This window comes from Bubalus bubalis, chromosome 18 (assembly GCF_019923935.1).
Source record: "Bubalus bubalis isolate 160015118507 breed Murrah chromosome 18, NDDB_SH_1, whole genome shotgun sequence".
In the NCBI taxonomy this organism is placed as follows: domain Eukaryota; kingdom Metazoa; phylum Chordata; class Mammalia; order Artiodactyla; family Bovidae; genus Bubalus; species Bubalus bubalis.
The window spans coordinates 55,323,233-55,349,992 of NC_059174.1; the positions used below are offsets into that span (position 1 = coordinate 55,323,233).

At 53.9% G+C, this 26,760-nt stretch overlaps 1 protein-coding gene across 14 annotated transcripts; it reads left to right on the forward strand.

The window, feature by feature from the left end:
- On the forward strand, window positions 1-26,668 carry KASH5 (KASH domain containing 5). 14 transcript variants are annotated; one of them, XM_025269516.3, is made up of 20 exons: window positions 1-130; window positions 1,470-1,607; window positions 5,103-5,207; window positions 5,625-5,811; window positions 6,262-6,326; window positions 7,487-7,553; window positions 7,808-7,969; window positions 8,247-8,364; window positions 8,698-8,748; window positions 15,042-15,119; window positions 15,379-15,435; window positions 15,907-15,966; window positions 16,640-16,704; window positions 16,868-16,955; window positions 17,229-17,351; window positions 19,626-19,684; window positions 21,403-21,448; window positions 22,911-22,975; window positions 23,059-23,178; window positions 23,279-23,462. In XM_025269516.3, exons 2-20 carry the CDS (start codon window positions 1,565-1,567, stop codon window positions 23,418-23,420), a joined length of 1,701 nt encoding a protein of 566 aa, XP_025125301.3. In that variant the 5' UTR covers window positions 1-130; window positions 1,470-1,564; the 3' UTR covers window positions 23,421-23,462. The 14 variants fall into 14 exon arrangements, 11 of the variants coding, with proteins under 11 accessions (XP_025125301.3, XP_044786800.2, XP_045019452.1 ...); XM_044930865.2 differs by having other exon boundaries at window positions 23,062-23,178; XR_006545871.2 differs by having other exon boundaries at window positions 21,329-21,448.
- Window positions 26,669-26,760: the final 92 nt, after the last annotated feature.

Below are 26,760 nucleotides of genomic sequence, written 5' to 3' on the forward strand. Positions count from 1 at the left end.
CGCCCTAGCACCTTTGTTTTTTCCGGTGGGAACAGCGCACGCGCATCTCCTCAGGCCCCAACTGTCGTTTGTTTGTCGTTCGTGACCCTCATTTGTGTCCCGAGACTGGAACACTGCGACGTGGCTCCAGGTGCGCCCAGGCCGTGGCGAGGCTTCCCAGAATAGCCGTGTCAGAGCCCCTCCCGAAATCCTGGCAAGCCCCCAAATCCTAGGGGAGAGTCCCCAATATCAGGGCCTTCCAAGTCTTGTTAAAGGTCTTAAAATCCTGACCAAACTTCCTCAGAAATACTGAAGCGAACCCTCCAGGAAATCTCGTAGATGACCCCTGAAATCCTGTCAGAATCGTCTAGAAATACTGTCAAACTTCAAATACTGTCAAACTTCTCCCTCAGAATGTCAGAGCCTCTAACTGCTCCCAGGACTCAGGGGAGGCTCCCCAGAGGAACTGGAAGCCTGGGCCTGGGAGAACCAGGAAAGATGCTGAGTCCCCCTGGGCCGTGAGGGACCTGGAGGTGGGCCAGGGTAGAGAAAAATGACAAGAAGCCAGGAGTTGCAGGAATCACTCTGTGCCACACCAGCCCCAAAAGGCTAGGTAGTTAGTCCTGAGGTTACTAGGGAACCATGAGAGGGCTGAAAACAGGAGAGAGATGGGGTTCAAACTCAAGCAGGAGGCCAACAGTTCCAAATACAGGCCGATGGGCGAGAATGTAAGTAGCCCAGGGCAGTGTGGGAACCCAGGGACATCACCTAGCCCAGAAACAATTTCCAGAGGAGGGGACGTGGGAGCCGAGACAGGAAGGGCAAGCAAGAAGGATGTCCCAGGCAGAGACCTGGAGGTGGGAAGAGCCGGCCCAGTTTGGTCAACAGCACAGGGTTCAGGGTTGCAAGTGGGTTTGAGGGTGGGGGAGGCAGGTGGGATCAGGCCAAGCCGGGCCTTCAATATCAAGTCCAAGGTCTAGGCTCTGTCCCTGGGGTGCTTGGGAGCCATGGAGCAACACTGTGCAGGGGATGGGCAGGTCAGCGCTTGTGAGGATGAACTGGAGCGGGAGACTGGAGGCAGGAGGCTGAGGAAGAGGCTGGGCCAAGGAGCCAGGAGGGGAGGTTGAGACCTGACCCGAGCTGTAGGGAAGGCAAGGAGGGGAAAGGGAGAATCATAGGGCAGGAGGGACAGGGCTGGGGAACTTGACAAACTGTGGGGAGGAGGGGTGGCAGGAGGGAATGACCCCCACCCACCAGCCCCCCTTTGATCTCTGCCACCCACTCCTTAGGCCCCCATTTTCCCAGCCCACACCTCCAATCCATAAAACAGGTCTGAGCGAAAGCTGCTCTGGTCGAGGCAGGGGTGGGCAAACAGGTTCTGAGAACCCAGAACGAACGGCTTGGGGCATAGGAGGGGCAGGGCCGGTCAGGGCGGGTCCCCACCCTCGGGTGGCTGGTTGAGGAGGCCATTCCCCTGTTTGTCCTTCTAGGAGCTTGGGGAGCAGCCAGTCCCTTTTTGGTCCCTTCCAGTGACAGAGGGGAGCTGTTAGCTTCTCCACCAGCTGCAGAGCAGCCAGGGTGGCCCATGGACATGCCAGAGGACCAGGCAGGTGGCCCCACTGCAAAAAGTAAGTGACTGGGCCCCTGTTTGTCCCATGCGAGGGTGGGGAGGGAGCAGTGGTGAGCAGGGCACCAGGTTGTGACTCAGGGACTTGGAAGAGCTGGCTTGGGGTGGCTGAGCCTCCACTTTGAGGCAAGGTGGGATGCAGAGAACGAGCCTTGATGAAGTGCCTGCTGTGTGCCCACCTGTCTGGACACCTTATTTGTTCTGGGGAGGCCAAGCTGCAGGCATAGAAACCTCTGCGCATGCCCCCTGCCTGCAGCACCCCCTCCAGTGACCTACAGACTCACCGTCACTTCTTGCAGATCTCTGCTTTCTGTAAAGGAGCTCCCCTGTTACTCTCTCTCCCCTTTCCTTCTTTACTTTTCTTCAGAGGACTGACATCTCTTCGTCTGTCTGTTTAGACTTTGTCTCTCCGACTAGAACGTGAGCTCCACAGGGCAGGCTCAGTTTTATTCACTCTGGTATACCCAGTCCCTGGAGCAGCATTGGCCAACATGCAAACCACATATGTATATATACACACACATACTTTTAAATTTTGTTAATAGCTACATTGAATTAAAAAGAAAAAAGAAAAAGACAAAACAGATGGCAATAATAGTATTATTTAACCTAATACATCTAAAACAGTGTCCTTTCAGCATACAATCAATATAAAAATGTACTGAAGTTATTCTCTTTTTTTAATACTAAGTCTTCAACATCTGGCATGTACTTTACACTAATGTGAGTGTGTGCATGCTTAGTCACTTCAGTCGTGTCTGACTCTTTGCAACGCTATGGACTGTAACCCATCAGGTTCCTCTGTCCGTGGGATTCTCCAGACTAGAATACTGTAGTGGGTTGCCATGCCCTCCTCCAGGGGATCTTCCTGACCCAGGAGTCGAACCCACATCTCCTGTGTCCCCTGCATTACAGGTGGATTCTTTACCCACTGAGCCACCTGGGAAGCCACTTTATACCAATAGAGCATCTCATCTCACTCTCACCACAGTTCAGGTCTCAAGAATCACTGTGGCCGTTGGCTGTCCTGCTGATCATGCTGCCCAGGAGCAATACCTGACATATAATTGGAACCCAGTTACTAACTTTTGAATGATCAGATGGACACAGACCAAATGGGTGTGAAAGTAGCTTCAGGAGGAAGATGTTGGGTTGTCCTTTCTGAAACTCATCTACTAAACAGTGAGAGAGCCCAAGGGAGACTCCCACCCTAGAAGAGAGACAGGGCCCCTTTCTTAGAGGCTCCTAGCATCTAGCCTCAAAGCCGGTGTCTTTTCTCTCTCGCCTCAGGAGGCTTGCCAGGTGAAGGCAGGAGGCAGACACCTGGGCAGGCTGACCAAGTGACCAACATCTGAACGTGTAAACTTCATGTGCACCAGCAGAGGGCGTGCGGCCACTGAGGAACTTGTGGCTGCCGGCTGAGCCAGCTTTGGGAGACTCCCAGAGGAAAGGGGAGGGACACACCCAGGAGAGATGGAGACTGAGGAAAGCAGGGGGTGAAGAGAGAGAGAGAGTAACAGTGGAGTGAGGAGAGAGAAGCCTTGGAGAGTGGAGAGTCGCTGAGTTACGGGAGAAGCAGCACAGAGACCAAGAAGAAGATGGGGGTGGAAGATGTGGAGACAGGCGGGTGGGACTTGAGGGCCAAAGAGATGGGGAGGAGGATGGCAAGAGTTGGAGACAAAACTAGAGAAAGGGCAGGACAGACAGAGAGGTAGAGACACTAAGGAAAGAGAACAGGAGAGAAGCAGAGTGACATCTTCCTGAGGGGCCCCGGGAGGCTGAGGGTCGCATCTGTGCTGTAGATCCATGCAGCTCCTCAGATCCCACGACATCTGGAGCCAGGCAGTCCTGGGTGACCTCACTGGGCCGCAGGGTCCTCCTGCATAATGTAGGGGGGCACCATGTCTCCCCTAACTGTAGGTCCTGCTCCCTTTCCCTAGAAGCCGAAGTTCAAACCCGAAGGGGCTGAATTTTTAGCTCAGTACAGAGAACGCTTGAAGAGTTAGTGGGCTGAGAAATGGCAGTCAGATGTTGAACAGGTGACCTTGGGCAAGTTTCCCACTTGTCTGTGCCTAGGCATCCTGGTTTGTAAACTGGGACTAATCATAGCAGCCGCTGTGGTTCATGTCAAATGCTCAGAAGAGGCTTAGTTAGTGTTAGTCACTCAGTCGTATCTGACTCTTTGCGACCCCATGGACTGAAGTCCACCAGGCTCCTCTGTCCATGAGATTTTCCAGGCAAGGATACTGGAGTGGGTTGCCATTTCCTTCTCCAGGGGATCTTCCCAACCCAGGGATCGAACCTGGGTCTCCTGCACTGCAGGCAGATTCTTTACCGACTGAGCTACAAGGGAAGCCCCCAGAAGAGGCTTGGCTCCTAGTAAATGCTGAATAAATGTTCAGTTTTATTATCGAGCTTCCAGATTTTATTAATATCTTATCTCCTCTCTAGGAGGGAAGTAACCCCCACTCACCCACCCACTCATTTTCCATAGGAAGAAACTGAGGCTCAGAGAGACTGAGTCCCTTGCCCAGGTTGCGCTTGAGTCTGCCAGACCTTGCAGCCTGCACTCTGCTATACCCAGCTGTTAGAGGCAGGGCAGGGAGCTTCAGCAGTCACTTCCAGCCCTGGGAAAGATCCAGTGGGTCCAGGGGTGGAGACTGTATAGGCTCCTTCTATATCTTGGAGCATATTTTGAGTGCTTCTTTATGTGGGCACAGTGAATACAGCAGCAGACAGACCCCAGGATGTTCAGTTGTGCAGAGGTGGGAAGCAGGAGGTGCTCTTCACTTACACAGACCTCACCCTCCCAGCCCCAGGGAGGGGGAGGATCAATCTATCCACCCATTTTACTGGTGGGAAAACTGAGGCTCCAAAAGGAAGAGAGACTTGGCCACAGTCCTGTGGCTGGAACTCTGAGGTTGGAACCGCTCCCCCACCATTCACCCTGCCTGGATTCTCCCATCCCCCTTTGTTTCAGGCCTCAGCCCGTGGGTGCTGATGACGCCAGCCAGCCTCGGGGATGTGGGGAGGAGAGACCCAGCCATGAGGCGGGCTGGGAGACGGGAGATGCTGTGGGCAGGCGGGATCGATCCAGGCTGCCCGCGCAGTATCGGATTGTTCCTGGCTCCTGGGCCCCCTTCACCCTCCGCTTCTCCCAGAATCCTCTCTTCTTCATCCTCCTCTGCCCCTAGCCCCCTCTAAGCCAGGGAAGAGAGGAAAAAAGGCTATAAGAGGTTTTGTTCAGTATTGTGGGCTCCTGAGCCGACTGGACACAAGGGATTAGACAGCGGGGGCACTTCCTGGCCTGAAAGATGGGGGGCCCACATTCCCAAATCGGGGGATGGGGAAGGTGACTCAAAGACCCTCACCTTGTGGCCCCCACCAGCCCAAAGCCCAGGCAGCTTGGAATGAATTCCTTCCCCTCTGCAGGAGCCCCTCTTTGTTCTTCATTGGCCCCCTCCCCACAGATGGGCTGGCCCTCTTGTCTCCTCAGTGTACCTCTGGGACCAGGCAGAGGACAGAAGCCTGGGGACACTGCTCAGCTTAGAGGAGCAAATACTCAACTCCACGTTCGAAGCTTGTGACCCCCAGAGAACAGGTCAGAGAGTCAAGGAATAATAAGGAACGGAGCTGGGGGGCTGGGAACGGGGGGGCCACAGAGAGAGGGATGGGCTGGGGTGATGTGGGTGACTGGGAAGCTTCAGGAAGGAAATGGATAGGGGACGGTGCGGGGAGGAAACCTAGGGGAGGAGGGTAAGCAGAGGAAGGCGGGGCTTTGGAGCCTGGGGGAGAGGGGAAAGGCAGCCACTGGGGGCCTGGTGGGCTCAGCTGGTCCTCTTTGGTCCAGCTCTGAGGTGCAGATGACTGGGCCCCGTTTCCAGGTGAAAACGTTGACTTGGGGAAGAGGAGGGAGTTGCCCAAAGGGCACGGTGCAGGGGTGTCACCAGCCCAGCTAATGGTCCCCACCCCTCCCCCTCTCCTGGCCCAGCCTCCCTCACAGCCTCTCTGTCCCCAGGCACTGTGGCTGTGACCCATCTACTAGCCTACCTGGAGGCCATGACTGGACGGGGTCCCCAGGATGCTCGCCTCCAAACACTGGCCTGCAGCCTGGACCCCAGTGGGGAGGGCCCTCAGGCCACCGTGGACTTGGACACCTTCCTGGTGGTCATGCGGGACTGGATCACTGCCTGTCAGCTGGATGGGTGGGTCCCCGCACCTCCATCCCCCACCCCAGCCCCCCTCAGAAAACCTTTCCTAAGACCTAAGCTCATACCTGCTTACTGCAGCCAGCACGCTTTGGGCAGAGGGACCTCCTGTGGTTGGAAGGAGGCTGAGAAGAGAGGAGAGTAGAGATGAGGTTGGGGTGAGGGGAGGGTCTGAGGACAGAAATGAAAGGGGCTGGAGAGAGGAGAAGAGGGATGTTGAGGGGCTGACAGAGGCCCCTCCCCAACCCTCCTCCAGGTGCAGTCTTTGCCCCTCCTGCTTTTCCATCTGGCCCCAGGCACTTGCCATCTGGCCTCACCTTCCTCCCCACGGTGCTTGCTCTCACCTGACCTGGCCCCTCCTCCCATCACCCGCAACCCCCTGTCGGAGGCTGGTCAGGATTGGGGGAGGTGGCTGCAGGGGCCCTAAGCCTCATCCCTTTGATACAGGGGATTAGAGCTGGAAGAGGAGACGGCCTTCGAGGGAGCCCTGACCTCCCAGCAACTGCCATCTGGTGAGATCGCTATATATAGAATGAAGCAGGCAGGCCCAGGGTCAGACAGTGGGGGGTACTTCCCATGGGGCCAGAGCAGGGGATAGGGCCGGACCCCAGAGACATTTGTTCTAACCTAGCTTTCTAGGCACCTCCATGACTGCCTCCCCACGTGCCCTGAGCTTTGGTGTTTGCTTTTTTTTCCCTCATCGGTTGTTTTCAACTCCTCCTCCTGACACCAGCCCTGCCACGGAGGTCCCTCCCACCTCTTACCATCATCACCCCTCCCTGCACTCTAGTTCCTGCATCCTCTGTCCCTTTGGTCTTGTCCCCATCTCCCGCCTGGCCTGGGCTCAGGCTGTTTTTTCAGCCTAAACTTTCCACATCTTCCCTCATCCTTCACTCGGGGTAGGGAAGCCCTGGTGGAGAAAGCCTGGGATGCTGCAAGTGAAGGTCCCTTTCTCTCCAGCATCCTCGGCACAGATCTGCATCCCTTCCCTGTAGAAATATGATTAGGACTCATTACTTGCCCTCTTGTTTTGTCAGTTGATTTGCTCACCATTCTACCCCAAAGCCTTCAACACAGGAGGTGCTCCATAAAAAAGTGCTGGTGTTACTGGTGTTACATTTCTCCAGCCTTATAAAAACAAAAGTCAAAAAATAGAGCTTTCTTAACATTCTCTTGAACCTCCTCCAACCTGGCTTGGGGGCAGTCAGGGGAGGGTTGTGAGAAGGAGAGGAGATGTTAACTCTGGGGGAGGAAAGACCCCTTTGGGGCTGAATGGGGAAAGGACAGGAGGGAGAGGCTGGAGGCCAGGGTGGAGGCTGTGGTGAGGGTCCAGGGGGAGAAGGTGAGAGGCCCGAGGCAGGAGGAGGGAGGGAGCCAGGACGGCCCAGGGGCTGGGTGAGTAAGTGGGGGAACTGAGAGGAGAGACAAGGTTCAGGGCAGCTGGAATGCTGCCCAGGGTCTGGCGTGATGAATGTAGGGTGGTTGGGCCCCACGGGGAAATCTAGCCTGAGCTCAAGGTGCCCATGAACAAGAGGCTTTCTGGATGGTGGTATGAGTGCAGCCCCAGGAGCAGGTGACATCACCTAGAGTGAACGCAAGGGTGGAAGCCAAAGGAGGACCAAGGCTGGAGTCCGGGGGTTGCTAACATCTCGGGTCACCTGTCTCCCTCTAGGATGCCCAGAAGTTGAGGATCCGGCCAATCTGGAGAGCTTCGGAGGCGAAGACCCCAGACCTGAGTTGTACCTATCCTCAGTCCCTCCCTGCCCTCCCCCCGCCCATGCCCTCCAGCGGCCTAGGGCCCAGGGCCTGGCCTAGGGCCTAGGGTCCTCCAGGGAGTGGGTGAGGGAAGCAGGCTAGGCTAATAGCTCAGGGAGAACAGGGCTGTCTCCTGTTTGTCTGGAGGAGCCACATTGCCCCACCACCGGCACCTACCCAACCTGGGGAACGGAGGCCAGGGCTGCGGACAGTGACCCTGCCCCTTCCCTGCCCCCAGGCCTGCCACTGCCGACCTGCTGAGCAGCCTGGAGGACTTGGAGCTCAGCAACCGCCGGCTGGCTGGGGAGAATGCCAAACTGCAACATAGCGTGGAGACAGCCGAGGAGGGGTCTGCACGCCTCGGGGAGGAGATATCAGCCCTGCGCAAGCAGCTCCGCAGGTAGGCCAGGCCCCACGTCCACCGTCCTGCACCCTCCACGTCCCACATGCCCACAGGCCCAGGTTCCCTCCCACTTTCTTGGTATTTGAGTAGAAACTGGGTCTCTGTCGCCCACTCTGTCTCTTTCCTTCATTTTCTCGCTGGGTCTCTGTGCCCCTCTCTGTAGGTCTCTGTACCCACCCCTCTGAGTCTCTGAGATTTCTCTGTTGCTCTGAGGGGATCTACCTCTGTGACCTCTGTCTTCCTCTCCTGTGGCCTACCTCCCCACCCACACCAGTACCCAGCAGGCTCTGCAGTTGGCCAGGGGCATGGATGAGGAGCTGGAGGATCTGAAGACTCTGGCCAAGAGCCTGGAGGAACAGAACCGCAGCCTTCTGGCCCAGGCCCGGCACACGGTGGGTTTTGGGCAAGGGGTACAAAGTTGTTCTCTTCTTCCCACTTTCTTGGAGTCTGAGCAACAGAGCTTGACTACAGAATGGGAAAGGGCAAAGGTCACCCAGGTCTCCCTCAATCCCCTTCCTGCTCACCCCAGACTTTGAGGAGGATGCTTGGCATCCCTCTCATGACAAAGGGGGACAGCAGGAGCCAGCAGGGCTCCTCAGACCCATTCCCCCAGCCCTGCTCCTCCATGACCCAACCTGAGTCATGTTCCCAGGGGTGGGAGAAGGGCAGCGTGGGGGCAGAGGGGCCCCAAAAGAAGCCTTTGTTCTCTCTTTGGGCTCGGTCAGGAAAAGGAGCAGCAGCGTTTGGTGGCCAAGATGGAGACTCTGCAGGAAGAGGTGAGCTGAGGCCCAGCACCCCCTCCCACCCCTTCCCCAGTCCTCAGGATCTTCCTGCCCACTGCCTCCCCAAACACCCTTCAGTCTGGTGAAGGAGACCCCAGAATCACAGTAACGTGTGAATGTCCCTGAAGGTCATGTGGCTGCATGAAAGGGCTGCTACAGCTGAGAAGAGTGTGGGACACCGGGCTGACTCCTGGTTTTGGTGAGGCTGCCAACATCAGCCTGGGCCAGTCCGCCTCTCTGTCTGCCTCGGTGTCCTCATCTGTGATAAAGTGCAAAATATCGGACTCTCCCTGGTTGGATTGTGTGAAATTTAAACAAGGGGATGATTACAGCTCGAGGCACAAGGCAGGACACATGGGAAGAGCTCCCTAGAAGCTAGCTGTTACTGTTCATGTATTAGTATTTTTTTATGATGGTAAGAAAACAGGCCTTACAGTCAGCCCTGATTCAAAGTCCATCCCTGCACAACAGACAGCCTGTAGGCGGGTGACCTCCCCTTCCCAAGCCATAGGTTTATTCTGTAAGAACAGGGGAGAAGGGTATCTGTTCATTAGGATTGTTGTGGGAATTAAATGGCCTCTGTTATCCCAGAACCTCGCACATAACATTAACAGCCCCAGTCCAGCCTCAGGTCAGATTCAAGCCTCATTCTATCCGAGACAGAAAACATTATCTTAGTTAATTCGCGGTCCACTTAGTCCTTTTAGGGGGAAGTAAACCCCACACACAAGGTGGCATCTAAGCTGCTGGAAACCCACGCAGCGTCTCAGTGCTCCTGACTCAATGTCTGTTCTCTCTGCTGGTCCCAAGATTGATGCTCTTTGTCCCATCTGGTCCTCAGCCTTAGTCACCACGGCGTGCTGGCATCCACTGGGAGGCTGACATTGCCTTCTGGTCTCTGGGTGTACCGTCCTCACTGCATGTGATGGTGGTGACCCTCGTTTGGACCCCACGACCCAGGAATACCACCGGGGGTTCTCCACACCCTGTAGGGGCACAGAGGAGATCTAACTGCTTTCCTGTGACTTTGTGGCTACAGGGGCCTCACTGGGCCTTCTAGGCTTTTAACTCCTCACACCACCACCTCTATTTTCTTACTCACATGTGTTTCTGGTTCACAAACTGAGCTAGGAAACAACCTCCAGATGATATCCCAGAGGTTCTGTGGTTCAACTATATCCATCCTCCTCTCCAGCCCTCTAACCGGTTGCTTGGGGCTGGCCTAGAGGCATTTGCACTCTGTTTTTCTCTTCCTTGACTCTCCTGAACTCCTCCCCAGCCCCGAGAATCTCTGCCCAGTCCAATCAGTAATACTCATTCCATCTGGTATCTGTTCATTAGTTGCCCAAAATCTCTTTGTCCTATGTCTGTATTATGGCTTTTACATTCAAACCAAAAAGTATTCTACTACTGTTCCCTGGCTCTTTCATGAAAATTCTCTCTGTTTAGAGCAGTGAGAATCTTGCTGTGGAACAGCTGCCATGATGTGAAGCATGGGCTGCAGGCAGGATGTGACTGTTCTTTCCAGAACATTTCTTTTTAAGAATAAGGAGAGAGACTTCCCTGGCAGTCTAGTGGTTAAGACTATGCACTATTCAGGGGACATGGTTTCAATCCCTGGTCGGGGAACTAAGATCCCACAAAAAACTTGAAAATTAAAAAAAAAAAAAAAAAAAAAAAAGACCAAGAAGGAACTTTCCCTGAAGCCCCATGATGGGATCTCCCTCTTATATCTCATTGGCCAAGAAGAGTTTAAATGATTATAGCCAAACCACTCCCTGGCATGGGTAACACAGCCACTGATAGGTCTAGACTACTTTCAGCTCCAGGGAAGAAAATGCCGAAGAAATGGCAGCTTCAATATGAAGAACATTTACTGACAAGAGGTTTTGAAGGTTCTGGGCTAGTCTGGCAGCTTTTTGGCTTGTTTGTCTGCCTGTGGCCTTAGGATCCCAGATGGCTGCAACAGCTCCAGACGTCATGTTCTCACTCAAAGCAGGACAAAGAGGGACAAATGCTCCTCTCATGGCTCTCTCTTTTCATCAGAAGGAAAAATTTTTCCTGGAGCACCCCCACTCAACCCCTGCAGCGACAAACTTCTCTTACATCTCACTGGATCACATGACGAGAAGCTGGGCCTCTGCAGTGGGAGGCAAGCGAGTAAGAGGCGGTGAGAATGGCCTCTGGGTTAGCTGACCAACCAGATTCCGGGTGTCCGGAATCTGCTAAGATTTTCATCTTGATTCACCTCTAAGCCTGGGGCTGGGACCCCCTCTCCCCCACCCCTGTGGAGAGTGGACCCCCCAGGAAAGCAGGGCAAATGGCAGTCAGTGGTGGTCTCTGCTTCCAGCCCAGAAGGCCTGCTGCCAAATGAAGTGCTCTGAGCAGCGCCTGGGACATCCTAGGCGCTCGATAAATCAGCTATTCTTGGTTCCCTCCCCCTACCTTTCCCTTCTCAGCAGCTGCCTACAGAGCATCTATAGATGGAGTTCTCAAGTTACCGCAGAATAATGCTGGAGTAAGGGACACTCAGACACTCAGCTTTCCTACAGACCCCACAGAGCGGGCGGGGCTCAGGTTACTGCAGAAGAAGCCAGAGCGGCTGAGTAACCAGGTTCCCTGCCGAGCGGCCCAGGATCCAGCCTGCAAATCCCAGCCAGGTGGACAGATGTTGACAGCATTCCTGGCTCCGTCCTTCCTCCGCCCTTCACCTGGCAGCCCAGGCCTGCTGAGACACAGGGAGGAAGGGCAGCTGATGGAAGACTTGGAGCTGAGCTGGGTTGGAGTAAGGGAGGAGCTGGCCTTGATTTCCCCAGGGGCACCAGGAGGAGAGGTGTGGCCAAGGAAAGTTGACTGCCTCTGTGCTTTGAAATGCTTTCCCCATATAGAAACTCAGTGCAGGGCTTCCCCCGTGGTCCAGTGGTCAAGAGTCCACCTTGAAATGCAGACGACACTGGTTCGATTCCTGGTCTGGGGAGATTGCACGTCTCCGGGCACCTAAGCCCCTGCAGCACAATGACAGCCCGAACTAGAGAGCCTGCAAGCTGCAACTACCAAGCCCACGTGCTGCAACCACTGAAACCCCCACACCTAGAGCCTGTGCTCCACAGCAAGAGAAGCCACTGCAGTGAGAAACCCACATGCCACAGCTAGAGAGAGCCGGCATGCAGCAATGAAGACCCACTACAGCCAGAAAAAGAAGTATTGAAAAAAAAAAAAAAAAAACTCAGTGCAGCTTACTAGGTTTTTGGTGCCTGGAAGCTCTAGGCTAGAACTTGGTCCATTTTATTCTCAGGTCCCATTTTTGGCTGGTGTGCGCTGCCCTCTGTTGGCCCCCTTATTTTCCCAGATAACTGCCCTCCCTCTCCCTTGAGGACTCAGCCTCAGCACAACCTCCTTGAAAAGCTCCCAGAGGGTTTTTGCAAGGAGGTTGTGGGCTCCCACAGGGTCCAGGTCCTAGGCCTCATCAGAGTCTACCTCAGGCATTATTATCATATGCTTCTGTGTCAGTCTCCACCTCCAATGGTGAGCAACTTGAGATGAGGGGTGAAGCTGGTTCCCCATTCTCACCCAAGCTCCAGAGGAGAGTGAGAGCTAAAAGTGCAGGATTTGGAATCAGACTTGAGTTTGACCTTATTCTCCATGTGAACTTGGTCAAGTTTCTTAGCCCCTACACTCCTTAATTTCTTCTGTAAAATTGGGGATGATGACAGTGTAAACATGAATAGTTGGGACAGCCAGACTTTACATTCTTCTGATGCAGATGTGCCATAGTTGTTGGCATTGTTATGTTGTGCCGTTGTAGCTCAACCATGTTGAACATCGTTGTTCAATTGCTGAGTCATGCCTGGCTCTTTGTGACCACAGTACTGCATCACACCAGGCTCCTCTGTCCTCCACTATTTCCCAGACTTCGTTCAGATTCACATGCATTGAGTCGGTGATGCTATCTAACCATCTCATCCTCTGCCCCTGCTTCTCATTTTGCCTTCAGTCTTTCCAAGCATCGGGGTTTTTTCTAGTGAGTGGGCTCTTTGCATAAAGTGGCCAAAGTATTGGAGGTTCAGCTTCAGCACCATTCCTTCCAATTAACATTCAGGGTTGATTTCCTTCAGAATTGACTGTTTTGGTCTCCTTGCAGTCTAAGGGATTCTCGAGATCTCCAGCACCGCAACTCAAAAGCATCGATTCTTCAACACTCAGCCTTCTTTATGGTCCAGCTCTCACATCCATATAGGACTACTAGAAAAACCATAGCTTTGACTGACACAGATAGCAGAGTAGCACCCAAGAACTCTTCCTGCCAAAATATTGAACAAAAATATGAACAAGGCCCTGGATCTATCCATCAGTTTATAGGAAATAATGAGGCAGGAGGAACATGGAGACGGTCCTGCACAGGAAACAAGAAGACAGTAAAGCAATTCTACAGGAAAAATAACCTGGTTTCTTCCACAAATGAAGGGCCTGGAGAAGTGCCCGGATTGGGAAGGTGGGGGAATCACTGCCGGGTGAAATGAGACATTTCAACCAAAAGCCATGGTGGACCTTGTTTGGATCCTCATTCAAACAAACTAAATGTGAAAAAAACATTTGTGAGACAACCAAAACCAAAAAAGAGCACTAGGTGTGCGATGATACGAAGGAATTATCCTTAACTTTGTTGAGAGTGATCCTTGCGTTGTGGTCTTACTAAAGGAAAAGTCTTCAAGTAGCAAATACAAATGCTGGAGTAGTTACAGGTGAAATAATAAGCCTGGGGTTTGCTTTAAAATAATCTGGTTAAACAAAGCAAACTCTTGGTGCATAGAGAAGAAACAAACAGGGAAAATGTATGTAATTACTGAAATTGGGTGACAGATAATAGGGGTTCATTTTTTTTTTTTGGCTGAGTCGAGCAGCTTGTGGGATCTTAGTTCCCTAACCAGGGATTGAACCCCAGGCCTTTGCAGTGAAAGTGCAGTCTTAACCACTGGACCACTGGGGAATTTCTGGGTTCACCACTCCATTAGCTTTACTTTTGTGGGTTAAAAATTCATAATACAAAGTTTTAGAAATATCTTTTTAATATAACACAAAATTTTGGTATATGGTAGGCATTGTTCTAAATGTGTTTGTGTTCATTAACATATATTAAACGTGTATTTGCATGAATTCCCACGTATATAACCTGGGCAAAGTTGCTCAGTCTTTCTGTGAGTCAGTTATTTTTGTCTTCATTTTATTTTATCTATTTTGGCCACACCTCACAGCTTGCAGGATCTCAGTTTCTGTACCAGGGACTGAACCCAGGCCACCGTAGTGAAGCGCCAAATCCTAACCACTAGACCACCAGGGAACTCCCATCTTTATCCTTAAAAGAGGGCACAGAAGTAAGTTAGCACTGGCAAGGTGCTCCGTAAATGTTAGCAGTAATTATTAGTTCATTTAATCCTCACATGCATCCCATCATAGCTCCATTTTTGCAGCTGTTTTTATTTTTTCATCTGCAAATCAGAGCTGAGATCCTATAGGATTGTTGGAGGGATTAAATGGGCTGAAACATTGGGAAGTGCTGAGCACAGGGAATCGGAGAAGGCAATGGCACCCCACTCCAGTACTCTTGCCTGGAAAATCCCATGGACAGAGGAGCCTGGTGGGCTGCAGTCCATGGGGTCTCGAAGAGTTGGACACGACTGAGCGATTTGACTTTCGCTATTCACTTTCATGCATTGGAGAAGGAAATGGCAACCCACTCCAGTGTTCTTGCCTGGAGAATCCCAGGGACGGGGAAGCCTGGCGGGCTGCCGTCTATGGGGTCGCACAGAGTCGGACACGACTGAAGCGACTTAGCAGCAGCAGCAGCAGAGCACAGGGAATAGGGGGACGGATAGAGGAAGAGATAGGGAGTTTGGGATGGACTTGTACACACTGCTATATTTAAAATGGATAACCAACAAGGATCTACTATATAGCACATGGGACTCTGCTCAATGTTATATGGCACCTGCATGGGAGTGGAGTTTGGGAGAGAATGGATGCATGTATATGGCTGTTCACCTTCACTGTTCACCTGAAACTGTCCCAACATTGTTAATCGGCTATACCCTGATAAAAATAAAAAGTGAAAAAAAAGTCTTAGAAAGGCTGCCATTGAAGGATAATTAAAGCCGCATCTAAAAGGCTCAGAAAAAAAGAAGAGTGCCAAGCATGAGGCCTGATGCACATCAGGTGCTCAGCACATGTCTTCTCTGAATATTAACATGGCCATTTGCTGAAGTGATCGTGACCAGGGTCCCTTCTTCCAGAATGGGAAGCTCCTGGCCGAGCGGGATGGAGTGAAGAGGAGGAGTGAGGAGCTGGCCTCAGAGAAGGACATCTTGAAGGTGCCACCCCTCCCTAGTGCCTTGACGATTTCCTACCTCCCCAAGGCCCGTTTTTACCCTCACTAGTTTCAGCCCCTGTGGTCTGGTGAGATCAGGGACTTGACTCAAGCCCTGAGGTCCCCAAGGCCAGTTGGCAGCTCACTGAAGTCCCCCTCGGTGTAGCTGATGTCCAGAGACATGAAGGGAGGTTGAGGAGAGGAGCAGCGGGATAGGCCGGGGAGGGCAGGCCAGACAGATGGACGGGCTCCTTCCTTGGCAGCGGCAGCTCTATGAATGTGAACACCTCATTTGCCAGCGAGACGCCATCCTCTCCGAGGTGAGTGGGCCGGAGGGAAATGTGCCTTTGATGTGTCTCCTGCCTCAAGTCTACAAAGGAAAGTCCTCCTTGGCTCTGGGGCTTCCCAGGTGGCACTAGTGGTAAAGATCCCGCCTGCCAATACAGGAGACATAAGAGATACAGGTTCAATCCCTGGGTTGGGAAGATCCTGTAGAGGAGACCATGGCAACCCACTCCAGTATTCTTGCCTGGAGAATCCCATGGACAGAGGAGCCTGGCGGGGTATGGTCCACGTGACTGAAGTGACTTAGCCATGCACGCATACTGGACTCTAATGCTTGGAGACTCAGCCCAGAGAGGTCAGAGGGTTTCCAGGGAAGCTGATGCTCTCTTCAGGTCTCGCTCTGCCCCCAATCCCATCCCATCCATCCGAACCCCCTTCCCCCTGGACCTGACCTCAGGGTATTTGGTGGGTTGAGCCCAGCCTCAGTCAGCTTTGGGCTTTCCCAGCGCACTCGCCACGCGGAGAGCCTGACCAAGACCTTGGAGGAGTACAGAGCCACAACCCAGGTAACCCCCTGGCCCGGCCACAGGCCGCGCTTCTCTTTTGCCATCTCTGGGGTGTCCTGCCTCCTGTGTCTGATGATCTTTTTCTGAGTCTCCACCTCTTGTTTCTGCCATCACTGCTGTTTGACTGTGTGCGTCTCTCTCCCTCTCTCTCTCTCTCTCTCTGCATTTTCACTTTTCCTCTGTCCTTCCTCTCTCTCTCTCTATCTCCATCTCCCATTCTCTGTGGGTGATTTCTCACAGCATCTCCCCTGCCCCTGTTTCTATACCTCTGCCTGGCTGGTTTCAGTCTCTGCCTCTCTCTGGGTCAGTTCCTCCATCTCCTGGGGTGACTCCTCTCTCTGTCCCTTGTCTTCAGAGTCTCTTGCACCCCATCTGTGTGTGTGAGGGGTGTAGACACCCCTTTCTGTGTCTCTCGTTTTCCCATGTGTTTCCATCCCTGCTCTCCTTTTCTTAGTTTTCCTGACCGATAGGTTACATTCCGGGTTCCTGTTGCTTTTTACCTCTCTTTGGCTTCCTAAGTTTCTGCTACTGTTTCTTCCCCTTCTCTCCTTGTCTGTATGTGTATGGAGGATCCCAAAGAAGTCAAAGCAGTGGACCTGGCCTTGAAAGAGGAGCCCAGTCATGGGGCTGGGGAAAAGGCAGAGCCAGGGGTCCCTCACTCCTTCCTTTGCAGGAACTGAGGCTGGAAATCTCCCACCTGGAGGAGCAGCTGAGTCAGACCCAGGAGGGGCTGGATGAGTGAGTAGAACGATGGGGGAGGAGGAAGCAGGAGGGGAGCCCAAGGACAGGGAGCCCCCACCGTGGCCTCCAGCCCCAAGGTAGGCAGGGCAGTAGCCTCATAGGCTGGCTGACAGGTGGTTGGGCATGGAGGCAGCCTTCCCTCTCCTGACTGTGTGGCCAGGCTATCCGAAGGGGCCGAGGTGAGGAGAGCGGACTGCACCAACCTGCTGCCGCCGTCACTGGGTGTGGAGCTCCAGGCCATTCAGCAGGTGGGCCTGACACCCCCAGAACACCCTAAGCCATCACCAGCGGCAACTCTGACCCCGCCCTGACTCTCAGCCCGCCCCATTTCTCCCAGGACCACCTTGGTTCTTAACCTCATCCCTACCCCAGTCCTTGGTCGGGGCACCAAACCCTTCCCGGTGCTGCCTTGCTGACCCCCAGCCACCCTCATATCACTCCCCCCACCCCCATCCTCGTGCCTCAGCCCATCTCCATGCCACCCCTGACCTCTGCCTTCACTGGCCTCTCCCTGGCCTCAGAAACAAGAGGAGAGAGCCGTCGATCTCTCCAGCCCGCTGTGTGGAGTGTGGCCGTGGGAGGAGGTGGTCAGCGAGATGGATGGGGAGGAGGGGCTTCCTCCTGAAACCCCCCCTGGGTGGCAGGTGAGCACGGGAGTGCCCTGAGACCGCCGGGTCCAGGGGCTGGGAGCGGGGCCCGGGACACTTTCACTGTTCCCCATCCCATAGGCAGGTGTTGACTGAGGGCCTGTGGGTGCTGGCCTCAGAGCCCCTGGCCAGACAGGACACCGCTCCTGCCCTCCAGGGACTGGCCTGCTGATGTGGAAGTGAGCCAACCAAACATGCAAATTTCATGGGGATGGTGGTGGTTTCAAAAACACTGTCTCGGAATCACCTTATTTAAAATGTTACAAGGTAGGAAGGGAGGAAGTGAACTGTTCTTCCTGATACCATGTAGGTACTTTAAGCATTTACCTTTTGAATACAAGTCACCTTTAAGAAAAAACTTAATAAGCTCACTTTGTAATCCAGAATCCAACAATAGCCATCATTTTATGACCTCTGTAGTTACCTGAACAATATTTCAGACCTCATTTGAAACAATGAAGACAGCTCATCTTCAGTGTTCACAGTTGAAAAATGAGATTTGTAATCTGCTAGTGACAGGAGGATTTTTTTTTAAGAAAATATTGCTAAAAGTTCTGTAAACAATGCTTTATTGTCTTGAAAATCATACTGCTTCCTAGCTGCTCACCACCCTTGAAAGAGAAAGTTTCTCTGTTCACTTTTTCCCTGAGTTGAGAGAATCTTCTGTTGGATTCCTCGCTGCCCTCTCCTACTGTCTCTGAGGGCTGTAGGCGCCCTCATCCCTCACCCTGTTATTCTTGGGAAACTGAGGCTCAGAGAGAGATGACACAGCTTGTGGGGGCCACAGCTGCATCCTTCAGGGGAAGCATACATTTTAAAAATTATATTTAATTTTGGCTGTGCTGGGCTTCATTGCCGCTAGGGCTTTTCTCTAGTTGAGGCCAGCGGGGGCTGCTCCCTAGTTGCTGTGCATGGGCTTCCATTGCAGTGGCCTCTCTTGTCATGGAGCATGGGCTCCAAAGCAAGAAGGCTCTGGAGCACAGGCTCAGTAGTTGCGGCACATGGGTTTAGTTGCTCCTCCATATGTGGGATCTTCCTGGATCAGGGATCAAACCCGTGTCTCCTGCAATGACAGGCAGAGTCTTTCCTGCTGAGCCACCAGGGAAGCCCACGGGTGCACATTAGAACTTCTGCTGAGAGCTCTCAGATGCCTCCTGGAGGGGAAGACTGAGCCAGGCCTCTGGGTACTGCCTGCACTGGGTCCTGGGGACCCCTTGGGGCTCAGGACCTGATAGATCGTGAAAATGGGCCATCCCAGTGCAGGATGATCTGTGTGCGAGGGGGTTGGGGGGTGGGCCCTGCGGAAGCCCAGAGAAGGGAGTGCCTGTGTGGAGTAGGAGATACCACAGGGAACCTGACACTTGAGTCTATATTGAAGAAAAAAAGAGAGAAGTTAAGTGGTGTGAGAAAGGAGAGGTCTTTCAGGCAGTGGGAACAGTATGTGGAGAGCACATGGGAGCGTGAAACCATGTAACACGTTTGGAAGGTAGAGGGCAGTTGGGGGCGACTAGCCAGAGATGAGGTAAGGCCGGATCATGAAAGGAATTCCCTGCCAGTGAGGCTGAGAGGCTGTGAATGGGGAGGGGCAGGTCAGCTCTGGATGTACTGCACAGAAAGATCCCTCTGGGGCCACATGGGAGGCTGGGAGGCCAGGGAGGAGGCTGGGGCAGTGGTCCAGAGTTAGAGGATGAAGCTGGAGCCAGGCCAGGGCCCTGGGATGGAGAAAAAGGGACAGGCAGCGAGAATTAGGCAGGGGAGACAGAGCTGCCAACTCACCAACAGGGGGCTGAGGGCTCTGGGTTCTGGAAAAGGAGGTAGACAGAAAGACACTGAACCTACCTTGTGACCCCCTAAGGTGAGCACCCTGAGGGATGGGGGATGCTGCCCCGGATTCAGTGGGTGCACAAGGGTGGAGCTCAGTGATGCATTTAGAAAGGTATCTAGTTGGTGGTTGAGGCCAAAGGCAAGGCTGGATGTCTCCAGAGAAAACGAAGAGGGACGTGGATGCCCACCACTGGGAACCTCAGAGGAGAAGGGGGTTGGAAGGGAAATGCTGAGCCTCTTTGGGGCCCAGACGAGTGTGAGAGGCTTGTGGGAGTGTGAGAAGTTCAGGAGGACCTGAATTCCTGGTCCCAAAGGAAAACTGGTCCAGTTTCAGGCTTCTGTCCCTGGAGGGAAAGTAGAGCCACCCTCGAGGAGGAGCCCAGGAGAGGGGCAGGTTTTAGAAGTAGGTGGGGAACCCCAGGATACCTAAGCTTTTCTTTCCCACAGAGAAACTTGCAGGAAGAGTCAGCGCACCCTCAGGAAGGAAGGGAGGAGCCATCGACGAGGTAAGGAGATTGGTCTTCGCTGAGCCATCCCTCTGCCCCGGGGTGACTCTGAGATGGCTGGAGTACAGGCCTGGAAGAGCCCCAAGGGAGGCTTACACAGAGGCGTGACCTCTGGGCCCCTCGCTCCTGCAGAGGCGACCCTGGGCCCGCCGACCAAAATGAATCAGACCAGCCTTACCCCCAGACCCTGGTGGTTTAGGAGGACATCTAGCCCCTGACCCCGCCTGAGGGGAAGACTTGAAGGAAGCCCTGCTTGGGGTCCTCTGGGAGTGGTATTCATATAGGAGACCCCTAGGCAAGAAGACAGGCGGATGGGACAGCTCAGTCACTCAGTCACTGTCACTGAACACACTTCTCCAAGGCTCCCAAGGAGCCCTGGGGCAAATGAGACCCAGATTGTGCCCCAGCAGAGCGCTCAGACAGCTGGGAGACCCTGGGGTCTCTGTGATCACACAGCCTGGGTTCAGATCCCCGCTTAGTTACTCTGTGATGGGATGGGGCGAGCCCGCGCCCTGTGACTGTTAATCGACTATTACGAGGCTTATGTGCAGCTTCCAAAGATAGGGAAAGCACCGGATGTCTGGGCCCACCCTCCTCCACGGGGCCTCTGCCTCCCTGCAGGGCCTCTCTCTTCCTCCTCCCCTCTTTCAGGCTCCTGGCTGTGACAGCTAATGAGGCTGCCTGCCACGGCCTCTAATTGGACTTGTCTGGGAAAGCTGAGATTGGGCGGGATGGGGGCCCCTGGCGCTGTAACCTCCCCCTGCGTCACCAGGGAATGGAAAGAAGACAGCGCTGAGCAGCAGCGGGGACCAGGGCTGGTGCAGAGGCTGGGCATCCCAGTCTCCCTGGGGCGGGGGAGGGCAGTATGGTCCACAAAGTGGGAAGCCAGGTGTGAGGGAAGTGGTGAGTCCTGTGGCCCAGGGCTCAGATACTGAGAGGGGCGGGCCCCCCCAACCCCATGTAGAAATCCCAGGGGATCAGACAGCTGGTTATCTGACTGGACCAGAGGCTGGGGGCCTATGAGCCTGGGTGCCTTACTGAATGGGAGTTGAGGAAACAGCTGTATCCTGAGGGTGTGGGGTCTGAAACTGGTGGCTAAGGCTGGATCGCCGGGTCCCTGGTCCCCAGTGAAGGTGGTGATGGGTGGTGCAGACGTCTCGGCCTCCAAGGGACTTTGGGGCTGGGCGGCTTGTGTCTTGAGTCCCCAGAGAGGCGCCTGTTTCAGGGGCTCAGGCAGCTGTGACCACGGGGAGCACAGAGGCTGGGGCTTCCACACCTAAGAGAAATGACTTGGGATGGGGGCGGGGTCCACAGAGTTGAGATCTGGAGTCAGGGAAGCCTGAGCTGGAGTCCCAGTTGCAGTGAGACCCAGACTCCCTGAGCATGGCCCAACCCACCAGGCAGGAAGCTGGGGCAGGGGGCAGGGTCTCAGAGATGTCTCTGATCACCTGGGGGACCTGCTGGGAAAGGAGCAGCTGAGAAAGCCAATAAGGTGGAGGGGCCCCTGACCCTTTAGGAGTCACACACAGACTCTCTGGGGAATTTGGTGAAAAAATAGAGATGCTAACCTACACGCAACAGTCTGCTCGCCGGGCTCCAGGGCACCCTCCAGGTCCATGTACGTGAAGACCCCCTGCTTTAAAGGTTCTGCCACACAGCTGGTGAATGGAGCCAGGCAGGGGAGACGGATGCTTGCAGTGACTTTGTTGTCGCCCCAGGTTGCCCAGAAGAGAGGAAGAGGACGGAGCAGAGATCCAGGTCATGGTAGGCAGTCCCCAGCACCAGGCCCTCAGATGAGGCTTCTGTAGTCACAGCTCCTCCCCAGCCCCTGCCCACACCCCCAAGCAGACAGAAAAATCGTTTGGCCGAGAGTTAACAACGCCCTCACTGTAGCTAATGAGAGCAGACAGTGCTGTAGAGGGAGGCTTCAGGCCAGTGGGCAGCCAGAATGTTCCCAGGGGACCCCCCCCCCCACACACACACACACACACTGCACACGGGGCCACAGCCTCTACGCCACATATGTGGCTACACCCCCGGATTGCGGAAATGCACACATATGTACGCCCACACTCCGGAAGAGCCAGACCTTCCCCAGCCAGTCCAGAACTCCTGGGGCACCGCATCTGTCATAGCTGCCCTGCCGGCACCACACACAGCAGCTCCTTTGCTCCTCAAAGCGGCAGGTGACAATCCTGGTGCTCAGGCAGAGGAAGAGAGGGAAGGAAACGTGAGGTCAGAAGCCAAAGGTGTGCCAGCTTCTGTTCTGGGCACTTGGGACTCTTCAGGGTTCACACTGACCAAGATGCTCTCCCTGGCCCACCTCTTTCCCACCACACCACACTCCTGTCCGTGGAGACTGGGGCGCACCTCAGCTTCCTCATGGCTAGTGTGACGATGATCTTACCCAGCTCCCAGGGTGCGGATGAAGGTTAAGGATCACATCATAAAGTGCCTGGCACAGAGCAGACGCACAGTAGGTGACAGTGGTGAAGACAGTGGCTGAGACCAGGGTGTTGCGGGAACTCCTCATTTATTATTGTATTGCTACTGCCATAGTCATTGTCCCCAGACCAAAGGCACGCGTGGGAAAGCCTGAGATCTACAGAGGGGACACCCTTTCAGAAAGACACGGGGAAAAAGAAACACATGGGGGATGAGGTGGCAAAGTAAGGAGTATTGGGGGCTTTAATCTTAAAATACCTGCTGGGCCCAGTGCGGGGCAGGAAGATGGGACCCAAGGAGTGTCCATGCTGCACTAGGCGCAGGCCAGGGCTGGGTTCCTGGAGGAGATAGTCTTTGACTCAGGGGGCTTGGGTACTTCCAGAGTCAGACAGAAAATGGAAATAATAATACTGAGTAGCTCACATGGTTACTGGGTGCTGTCCACCAGGCACTGTTCTAAGCCCACCTCCTGATAGTTTAGGTTTTGCCCACATTTCTCTCATTCATTTTCCACTTCAGCCCTTTGAGGCGGGCGTTGTCATCACTCCTGTCTGGCAGATGGAGAAAGTGGGGCCTGACAGGTGGGGTGATGTGCAAGCGACACGCGACAGGAAACTGGCAGAGCTGGGAGCCCAGCGCAGCAGCGTGTGTTGGGGAGGCTCTCACACTGAACCACTGTGTCCCGCCCCCTTCCATGTGCTCACTTCTGTCCAGTGGGCTGACTCGAGCACCTCTCCTGGTCCAACAAACCTGAGACCGTTTGTCCCCTTTGTCCTTCCAGGTGGACCTCCCCATCCATCCAGAACACTCACACCCTGGAGACATCCTCGGAAACCCTCCTGAGAGGTAGCAGGACCCAGGGGCCTGGGACGGGAGTTGGGGGCCGAGGAGAAGACCAACACCATTGCCCTGCCTTCCTTTCTCCTTAGCAGCCCCTCAGAACCAGAGCTGCAGCAAGCCCTGGTGCCCGTGGTGAAGGAGCTGGTCCCAGTCAGGAGGCCGGTCTGGGACCAGCTCTGCCTGTGCCCCCTGCACCTCCGGCGGCTCAGGTGCACCCCACAGCATCTCCAGAAGGAGGGTGGTGGTCAGACATCTGGGACACCACGGGCCCCCCTGGGTGCCGCCAAGCACTGTGCTGCCTCCCCGCAGGGTCACCCGGCACCTCCTGATTCCAGCGCCACTCCTGGGCCTGCTGCTGCTCTTGCTGTTCTCCGTCCTGCTGCTGGGCCAGTCCCCGCCCCCCACGTGGCCCCACCTCCAGCTCTGCTACCTCCAGCCTCCTCCAGTGTGAGCCATGCCCCCGACCCCTGCAGAGCAATGTCTAGTTTGGTGATTTCCTGGGGCTCTTTCTGCTGTTATTCCCGTGGTCGTGCTACTGTGACTTGGGATTTTCCCACTGTCAGGGACCCCAGATACAGTGCTCCAGGAGCCACACCTCTGTATTGGGTTTTTATGTGAAGTCTCTTGGTTTTTTAATGATAGCAAAACACTAGGGGTTATAGTTTCCTCACAAACCAAGTCTGAAGAAGGGCAGCTGTCAGCCCACAGCTCAGTCTCCACAGCACTGGGGCAGAGGGCTGTAATTCTCTCTACCTCTCTTGGCCCTTCCCTTGTGCTCAGGAGATGACACTGTAGCTTCATAAGTGATGTCTGCAGGGAGAAGGGGACACACATCCCTTCCTTTTTATAAAGGAAAGCTATAGCCTTCCCAGAGCCAGCAGCAGACTCTGCCTTGTTGGCCAGAACTGTTCAGCATGACCACTCCTCACTGTAAGGGCAGCTGGGAGACTCCTGGCAGAAAGAGGGAGAACGAGATGTGGGCCACCACGCACACACCCACACAGATGTCACCAACAGCAGGAAAGGATGTGCCATTTGTTCATTCAGCTCATTCTTAGTGATCATCTATTTGCCATGGCTAGATCTATAAGACAGAAAAGCGGACCCTCCAATGCCAGGCTGAAGAGTGTTGATTTTTCTCCTGAGGATGACAGGGGTTTGGGGATGTTTTGTTACTTGTTTTTGGTTATTTACTTTGTAATTAAGCTGTAACTGACATACAGTGATAAATGGACAAATCCAAAATATCAGCTGGATAAATTATTGTACATGTAAACACCCATGAAAGCAAAACCCAGGTCAGGATATAAAGCAGTTTCAGCACTGCAGAGACTTCTTCAAGAGAGCTTTGAGCAAGGGAGGGACCGTGGTAGAGGTGGCTCAGGCTCTGTGAGAGCTCAGAAAAAGCACCTATCCCCACCTGGAAAGTTAGAGATTTCTTTCCAAATATGGGACAGATTTTGCATTTAGTCTTGAAAGATGGATAAGGTTGGTTATAGTGAGCAGAGGCAGCGAAGCATATCCCAGGCAGAGGGGAAAAATGAATGTGTAACGACCAGGTGGATGGAAAACTTGTCTGTATGCAGAAAGCCATAGACAGCACTATGTTGCTTGAATTAAAAAAAAAAAAAAAAAAAGAAGCCAGAGATGAATTTGATGCTTTAGAGTTGCGAGAAGTAAGATGGGTAGACAAGAGTCCATTAAGCATTTTGAACACCAGCTTGAGCTGTACTGCCAAGTGTCCGAGAAAGGGCTCTGATCAGAGAAGAGGCAGAATCAACTCTAGGTGGGAAAGAGACCGCCTGAGCCTGTACAGGGGATGGATAATGGAGTGAAGCTGGAGGCAGGAAGCGGGGAAGAGAGAGGAGGGCATGAGGCCTGAGCTGGGGTGGGTGAGTGGATGGAAAGAAGCGCAGGGCAGAGAGCGGTAGAGCGGGAAGGACAGCGCCAGGCCTTGAAGGGGGAAAGCAAGGGCCGGCATGTGACCCAGTGACTGGTGGACAGTGGAGCCATTCCCAACGTGGGGACCCCATGAGAAGGAGTGGGTTTCGGGGGACACTGAGCTCATGTGGGGTGGAGTGTTCCAAGAAGGCTGGAGCCCTGAACCTTGAGCTCTTAGTCTGGAAATGGAGTCTGGGTATTACTATCTATGATGGTGATTGAAGTGTGGAGATTGCTGAAATTTCCTGAGGAGAGGGGAGTAGTGTGAGAAGGGAAGGGGTTCCAGGCACCATTCTCTGAAAAGCCTCAAATGCTAGGAAAGAGATCTGGGGAGGAGAAAGTACAGGAAGAGCATAGGCCAGGATCCAACAAGACACAATTACCAGGCCCTTCAGCAAACAGAAGATAAGCCTCCTCATGACATTTTAATTCTGTTTCTCCGTGAAAGTAGAGGAATGATCAGACTTCTGAAGTTGCACATATTTGGGTTCCAGTTCTGTCCTTTCCTAGCGCTGACAACCTGGGGAAATGACCTCAGACTGCCAGAGTCTTGTTTGTAAACTTTGGCCAACTCCTTGTTTTTGTGACATGTGCATGCTCAGTCATGTCTGACTCTTTGCGACCCCATCAACTGTAGTATGCCCGGCTCATCTGTCCATGGAATTTTCCAGGTGAGAATGCTGGAGTGGGTTGTCATTTCCTACTCCAGGGGATCTTCCCGACCCAGGGGTCGACTCTGCGTCTCCCAGGTCTCCTGCGTTTACTGCATCGGCAGGCGGATTCTTTACCACTGAGCCACCAGGAATACAGTTATTCATTGCTTAGACTTTCTGAGTAACAGGGAAATAGGCCCCACCCCACAGCCTAACGGCCAATTAGGGCGCGATCCGCCTCTCGGAATGCAAATTATCGGGGAACTTGCCAATCACAACGCACCAGCCCCGCCCCCTTTCCCCACGATGACGTGCTCAGCTCCTCTCTTCTGAAGCCCAATCAGAGCGCGGTCCGCGCGAATTGCCCCGGGAGCACGACTCAGAACCCTCAGCGTCCGGTTAGGGGAGTGGGTTGCCATGGTCACCACTGAGGGGCAAGACTGAAGGGCCAGCGGAGCCTCCAGAGACAGACAAAAAAAGCGAGGGGCAGATTCTGATTAGTTGCTTCCTCGCTTCCTTCACGGGTGGGCCAGGTGTTTACCCGTCTCCATTCCATGCCTCCTGGAGCCTGTTGCCTGCCTCCTTTCTCCTCTCCTCCCGTCCCGACTGGCACCCGGATCTGGGAATCGCGCAGTTGGAACAACACCCTGCAGAAACGGCTGCAGGCTGCTGCAAGAGAGGCCTTTTCTATTTTTTTTTTTTTTGAGGGTGGGTGGGGTTGCGCTCCGTTTGACTTGTGGGATGTGTGTTCCCGACCAGGGACTGAACCCACCCCAGCAGTGAAAGCGTCGAGTCCTAACACTGTATCACCAGGGAATCCCCAGAAACCCTTTTCTGATAATACATTTTGCTTCCAGAAGGGCACTATACTTAAGTCTTCTAATTGTGTATCTGGTTTAAGTCTTACAATAGATGAGGAAAAGGGAGCTGAAAGGTTAGAAGCCCTTCCCAATACCACACAACTAGGTTTCGGGGAGTCTGATTTTGAATAGCAAGTACATCTCCAGGGCCCGCACCCCATTCCACCGCCTCCAATCTTTCCACTGCGCCCGAAGTAGACGTCGGGAAGTGATGAGAGAGTAAGAAAAAAGAAATTCAGAGAAAATGAGAGCTGGATGAAAAAGATGGAGACCTATAGGAAGAAAGGGGTAGGGGGGAAGAACACGAATGAGTCAGGCAGAGAAAAAGTGATTAAGA

What these genes read in the sequence shown, in the direction of transcription:
- KASH5 (XM_045163517.1), top strand. Translation starts at nt 1,565, where the DNA reads ATGGACATGCCAGAGGACCAGGCAGGTGGCCCCACTGCAAAAA. An exon ending in TTGTGACCCCCAGAGAACAG is followed by an intron (nt 5,208 to 5,624) that starts GTCAGAGAGTCA and finishes CTCTGTCCCCAG; the next exon opens with GCACTGTGGCTGTGACCCAT. An exon ending in TGGAGACTCTGCAGGAAGAG is followed by an intron (nt 8,749 to 15,041) that starts GTGAGCTGAGGC and finishes CCCTTCTTCCAG; the next exon opens with AATGGGAAGCTCCTGGCCGA.